A 6,000-nucleotide genomic window follows, 5' to 3' on the forward strand; every position below is an offset into this window, starting at 1 on the left:
AAGCCAAATGAACTAAATAATATAAGAAATGCTATAGATGGAAGGAAAGTAGTGTGAAAATCTACCAAAAACAATTAGGCATCAACAAATTAAATCCCTTTTAGACAACTTCCTGGACAAAATGTTTCACTGTAATAGTGAAGGTGTAAACTTGGCAGTAGACAACCTCAACAGTTTATTTGACCTTTCAGCTTCCCTATCAAATCTAAAAATGTCAAGCAGAAAACCTCAGAAAATTAACAACAATGACATATGGTTTGATGAAGAATTAAAAAAACCTAAGAAAGGTTTCTCAATTTCTATCCAACCAAAAACATAGAGACCCAGAAAACCTGAGCCTTCACTATGGTGAATCACTAAATCAATACAGAAATACACTACGGAAAAAGAAGGAACAGCATGTCAGAAACCAGCTCAATGTCATTGAAGAATCCATAGACTCTAAACACTTCTGGGAAAATTGAAACACACTAAACAAACAACACAAAGAGTTGTCTATCCAAAATGGAGATGTATGGATAAACCACTTCTCCAATCTTTTTGTCTCTATAACAAAGAACAAACAGCAAGAAATACATTTACATAATCAAATACAAATCTTAGAATCAACTATTACAGACTACCAGAACCCACTGGATTCTCCAATTACCTTGAATGAACTACAGGACTAAATACAAACCCTCCAACCCAAGAAGACCTGTGATGTTGATGGTGTCCTAAATGAAATTATAAAATACACAGACCATAAATTCTAATTGGATATACTTAAACTCTTTAACATCATCCTTAGCACTGGCATCTGTTCCAATATTTGGAACCAAGTACTGATCACCCAAATCCCCAAAAGTGGAGACAAATTTGACCCCAATAACTACCGTGGGATATTCGTCAACAGCCACCTTGGGAAAATCCTCTGCATTATCATTAACAGAAGACTTGTACATTTCTGGCTAAAAATAATTGAATCAGTTATAGAACCAATTTCCCATTTATGGTTGTGAGGTCTGGGGTCCGCTCACCAACCAAGAATTCACAAAATGTGACTCTGCATGCAGAATTCTGCAAAAATATCCTCTGTGTACAACATAAAACCCCAAATACTGCACGCAGAGCAAAATTAGGGCGATACCCACTAATTATCAACATCTAGAAAAGAGACGTTCAACTAAACTTTCCATATCAAAGCCATCACCTACAGAGAGACGAACCTGGAGAAGTGTCCCCTAAGCAGACTGGTCCTTGGGTTCTGTTCATGAACACAATCAGACCCCATAGAGCCCCAGGACAGCAAAACAATTAGACCCAAACAAATTATGAGAGAGAGAGAGGCCTGGTGTCTGGCTGTGTGAGAGCCTGGCTATTGCCTGGCGATTATAGTCTGGCAATTGAAACAAGATGCCATTGAAAAAAATGGCTGGCTAGAGAAGAGTATGTCATAACTCTGGGTCAGGAGAGTCAGGAGAGATAGAAAGTGAAGAACACTTTCTAATTGTTTACCACAAACATATATTACTTAGCGAGTCCTTCCTAAAATTCACAATGAAAATGTCTACACATTTTACAAAACAATCAAACAAAGATAAAATGTGTATATTTTGGGGGGGAAAGGTATGTTGTGATCGATTTGGCCTCATAATAAGCCACAGCTTGTTAAAAGTTAAGGGAGGAAACATAAAATGTTTAAAATGTTTTATTGTCGAAAAAAAAAAAATATATAATTATATTGTACTATTTTATTATAATGATTGCATATAGACAATATAAATACCACCAATATAATATTTTTGTATTTATGGATTAGATTCTGAACGTTGACCATTATTACATTTTTGTATTAGATATTTATTTGTTTTATATACAGTACCAGTCAAAAGTTTGGACACACCTACTCATTCAAGGGGGTTTCTTGGTTATTACTGTTTTCTACATTGTATAATAATAGTGAAGACATCAAAACTATGAAATAACACATATGGAATCATGTGGTAACCAAAAAAGTGTTAAACAAATCTAAATATATTTGAGATTTGAGATTTTTCAAAGTAGCCACCCTTTGTCTTGATGACAGCTTTTGAATGAGTAGGTGTGTCCAAACCTTTGACTGGTACTGTATATATATGAATTGTTGTTGTATTATAGCTACTAGAGAGATGAGGGTGTGGGAGAGAAAGGCATTCTACTGCAATGCTCGAAGCACTAAATGCACCATTGCCATACTGCTTCCTACTCCTAAATCCCATCTGCACACACATACCACACAGACACACACACTCAACTATACAATCTCCATACACTGTTTAGTGTCCATTTCAGTATGCTTAGGTCTAGTCAGTGAAAGGGACAATTGCATTGTGAAAGAGTATCTGAGATTCATTACCACAACTCTCTCTCTCTCTCTTGCTCTCTGTAGCCCACACACAGAGACTTACAGTAATGCAGAAGGTGATAGGCCTAATGGTACTGTATGTAAAGCAAGGCTGGGGTTGAAGTATGTCAACATCTGAACTCTGAGGAGTAGGTGTGTAAATGTCTGGTGCATGTGTATGTACAGGGATGCAACTTTCACTGAGGACGGGGGGGACATGTCTCCCCCACCACCACCACATTATGACATAGCATCCCCCCAAGTTTTATCATTGGAATGTGATACAAAACGAGGCAACGGTGTGCTTCATTCAGGACCATGCAGACGCATCCGAGAGGTCGGGTATGCTATGTTTATCCGGCCGTATTTAAAAAATATATATACAAAAGAAAATGTATGTTCACCCCTACTTCTAAAACCAAAGTTGCACCACTGTCTATGTGTAATAGGAATAGGCTAAATACAATTACAGGCTATTTATATACTATAGGCTGAGGCATCAGAAGGATAGGCTTTATTATTTTCTTTTCACAACAGTTTAAAACACCATTAAAGTTGTCAGGAGCATATATCCTGGCCCAGGAGCGCCTTGAGGATGGCAATACTGTACCAACTTCAGTCTGATACATTGTCAAATCAAATCAAATGTTATTGGTCACATACAGGTGTTTAGCAGATGTTATTGCAGGTGTAGTGAAGTGCTTGTGCTTCTAGTTGTGGCACATAAATGTCTTGACAGTGGAGTAGGCGATCTGGCTTGTGTGCTGGTGCTCGTTTTTACATTTTGGAACATTCAGTTGAACAGAAACGTTGCTGTATTGAACGATCAGTTGAAAAACAGGGAGGGGTTGGGTTGTGTGTTCAAAATGCACCGCTGCACTTTAAATACGTCACTCATTGCTTCAAGCCACTTCCTGGCACACCCACCCAATGGAACAAACCTATCTCAAAGTCTGTTCAATAACGTTTAAGGAAAACATGTCATTCAGTACAAACCATTCCGCAATGTAGCAAACGTTCATGCGAAATGAACGCACCCCAAATTACACGACAACTCAGTTTACACAAACGAGAAACCCGCCCCTTTATCCTGAAAGATCAAGCCCCCCCCCTCCAGTCAAATTCTGCATGGGCGCACCTTCTTGTTGACAGTTGTGTAATAGACCGATCCTGTCACTTGCGGCATCTGGCTGGTAAGAAATTAATACTATCTGAGAGAACTGCTCGCAAAGCAAGCAAAATTGCATTTAAATAAGTAATATATACAAAATATCCCCATGAAATAATAATATAACAGTGTATGTGAATGCACCAATGTGTAAGTCGCTCTGGATAAGAGCGTCTGCTAAATGACTTAAATGTAAAATGTATGTAAATGTATGCCTAGTCATGACCCTAAACCAGGCGCTCCATTCGACTAGAGATTACTGATCAGTAATCGGTTGAAATACATGTTATGATCTAATGGAATGGACATCTAGAAGAATCTGTAAATGATGAGGCAAATCAGATCGTGGCACTCGGCACGATGTTGGTTTGGGTGTCTGCCAGCCCTGCCCCTCTCTCCCCCGGCGCGGCCCTCTACCTCTGTCCGCTGACCAGCCTAGAGTCGGACGTCACAGCGGTCCCTCCCGCAGAAACCAGGGTGACACTACGCCTGAGAATCTCAGCCAGTGACACAGAATGACAAGCCTGCCTGTGCTATCAGACCTGGCGTCGAGTCAACGTGCTTAACAAGGACAAAACTAGTTTAATTGATTTCATTCGCAAGGCAGGTAATTGGGCAAACTTAGTTTGATTATAAAAAATGGTAGACTTACTGCTGACTTTCATAGAGCCAAAAGCCGAGGGCTGCGGAACTGGTTTGCAGCTCTCCGCGAAGGAGGTGGTTCTGGGCCGCCCCGACATGATCCAATCCTCGAATCAAATACTGTATGCTACGTGACTGGCTTGGTAGATTTCTTTCTAAACCTTTGCATTCAAAGAATGATAGTTCCTTAATCTGAATGTTAGATTATTTACAATATTTTTTTTCAATCAACTCCTCTCCACGAGCCTTCACAGTTGATATTTTGACCTATCAATCTACCCTTTCTCGTCCCCCAATAGTCGTTCAAAGCATCCTTTCTTCCTTTGGTTCCTCCGTCTTCCTTCAGTTGATAATAGGCCTTGGAGACGCGTCTTCGACTAAATAGTCATGAATCTGGCCCTGTGGCCCCCAAATTAACCCACTGCTGGTTTGATTTCCTTAATTTGGTCACAGTTGAGCACAGAATTACACAAGTGAAACTATCAGATAATGCGTTAATGGGGAATGGTTGCTGTGTATTCCTATAGATCCAGGACCATACAGATCCTCTTCATATTCCGATGGAGACTCAACGATCCGTCCGCCATGCCGGCTCCCTCGCTCTTCTACCCTACCGACGATTCAAACGGAAAAATCTGTCAGTTGCCCAATTTTTACATTAACGATTTCCACGGACCTGCAAACTCGTCCCAACTCCACACACGGCGACCGTCAAATCCGGTTATTCCAGTTGGCTATCGGGTCTTGTGCACTTCGTTCCTCTGGAAAGGGCAGTTCCAGTCAGACCCGACGATTCTTGTATTATTTTTTATTCCTTCACAATCGGTTTCGGGCTCGCTGTTTTATTCACTACGAACCTTTGTAACGCTATTTGCGTAAATGGTGAGGCTTGGTTCTATGGGCAGATGCGCGTGGAGACGGGGTTACGCCAATAAACCACTGTCGAGAATCGGAGAGAAGTGCACGCGCAATGGTATCTGGGGGGGGGTAGCCGATTCAACCAATCCGAAGCGTATCCCTTGGCGATGGGCCGAGAGCCCCATACTGTAGACCAATAAGGACGCTGTTCTTGTAGAACACATGGCATAGTTTGCTTGACACCGCCCCTGGTGTTCGGAAGCTCGTGTCCGTGCGTTATTGCGACTGGGGCAATGGGCGTTAACCGGGGGGGGGGGGTCGTCAGAAAGATTGATAGCAGTCTCAGCCAATCCAACTGAGAAAAATGGTACTTGCACCAATGGCTGGAAAGCTGCAACCGGTAATCTACCCAATAGCATTAGGCGCGCAATTAATACTACTTTTTACTGGCGACCCGTGACAGTCAAATTAACAGATCAATGGGCTTGTTTGAGTAGTAAGGCTGAAGCAACCGACTGCAGACGAAATCGAGGAGTGAAGTTGGGGGAGGTGCAATCGGGGACAGCTGAAATTCGTACATTTATGCTGTTTTCCAACAGCAAAGCTCAGTGCAACATGGCAGTGATGCCATGTTTGTATTTTTTAAATTCTTTGTCATTTCAAAATGAACATATCTCCAACCCCTTTATCACACACTCAAATTGTAGCCTAAATATTACTGAACAAAAATATAAATGCAACATGCAACAATTTCTAAGATTTTACTGAGTTAGCATTCATATAAGAAATCAGTCAGTTGAAATAAAATAGGTCCCAATGGCTGTGCAGTTGTGCAGCCATGGGGGGAATAGGCCCATGTGCGTTTATATATTTGTTCAGTATATATACAGACTGAGTGTACAAAACATTAAGAACACCAGCTCTTACCATGACATAGACTGACCAAGTGAATCCAGGTGAAAGCTAT

The 6,000-nt window shown here is 41.0% G+C and overlaps 1 protein-coding gene across 3 annotated transcripts in view; it reads right to left on the reverse strand.

Annotated features, from left to right (window-relative positions):
• Positions 1–5,120, reverse strand: part of LOC118380638 (glycogen synthase kinase-3 beta) — a 62,798-nt gene extending 57,678 nt beyond the window's left edge. Inside the window, exon 1 of one of the 3 annotated variants that reach the window (XM_052493335.1) lies at positions 4,852–5,120. Coding sequence is in view for 2 of the 3 variants with exons in the window: in XM_052493333.1 (XP_052349293.1) it covers positions 4,186–4,273 (88 nt within the window). In the remaining variant the exon portion in view is untranslated. Of the gene's footprint in view, positions 1–4,185 lie in introns of all 3 variants that reach the window. The other 2 variants (XM_052493333.1, XM_052493334.1) reach the window with 2 other exon arrangements.
• Between the last annotated feature and the right edge of the window lie 880 nt (positions 5,121–6,000).

The sequence above is a fragment of the Oncorhynchus keta genome, chromosome 34, assembly GCF_023373465.1.
Source record: "Oncorhynchus keta strain PuntledgeMale-10-30-2019 chromosome 34, Oket_V2, whole genome shotgun sequence".
NCBI lineage: Eukaryota > Metazoa > Chordata > Actinopteri > Salmoniformes > Salmonidae > Oncorhynchus > Oncorhynchus keta.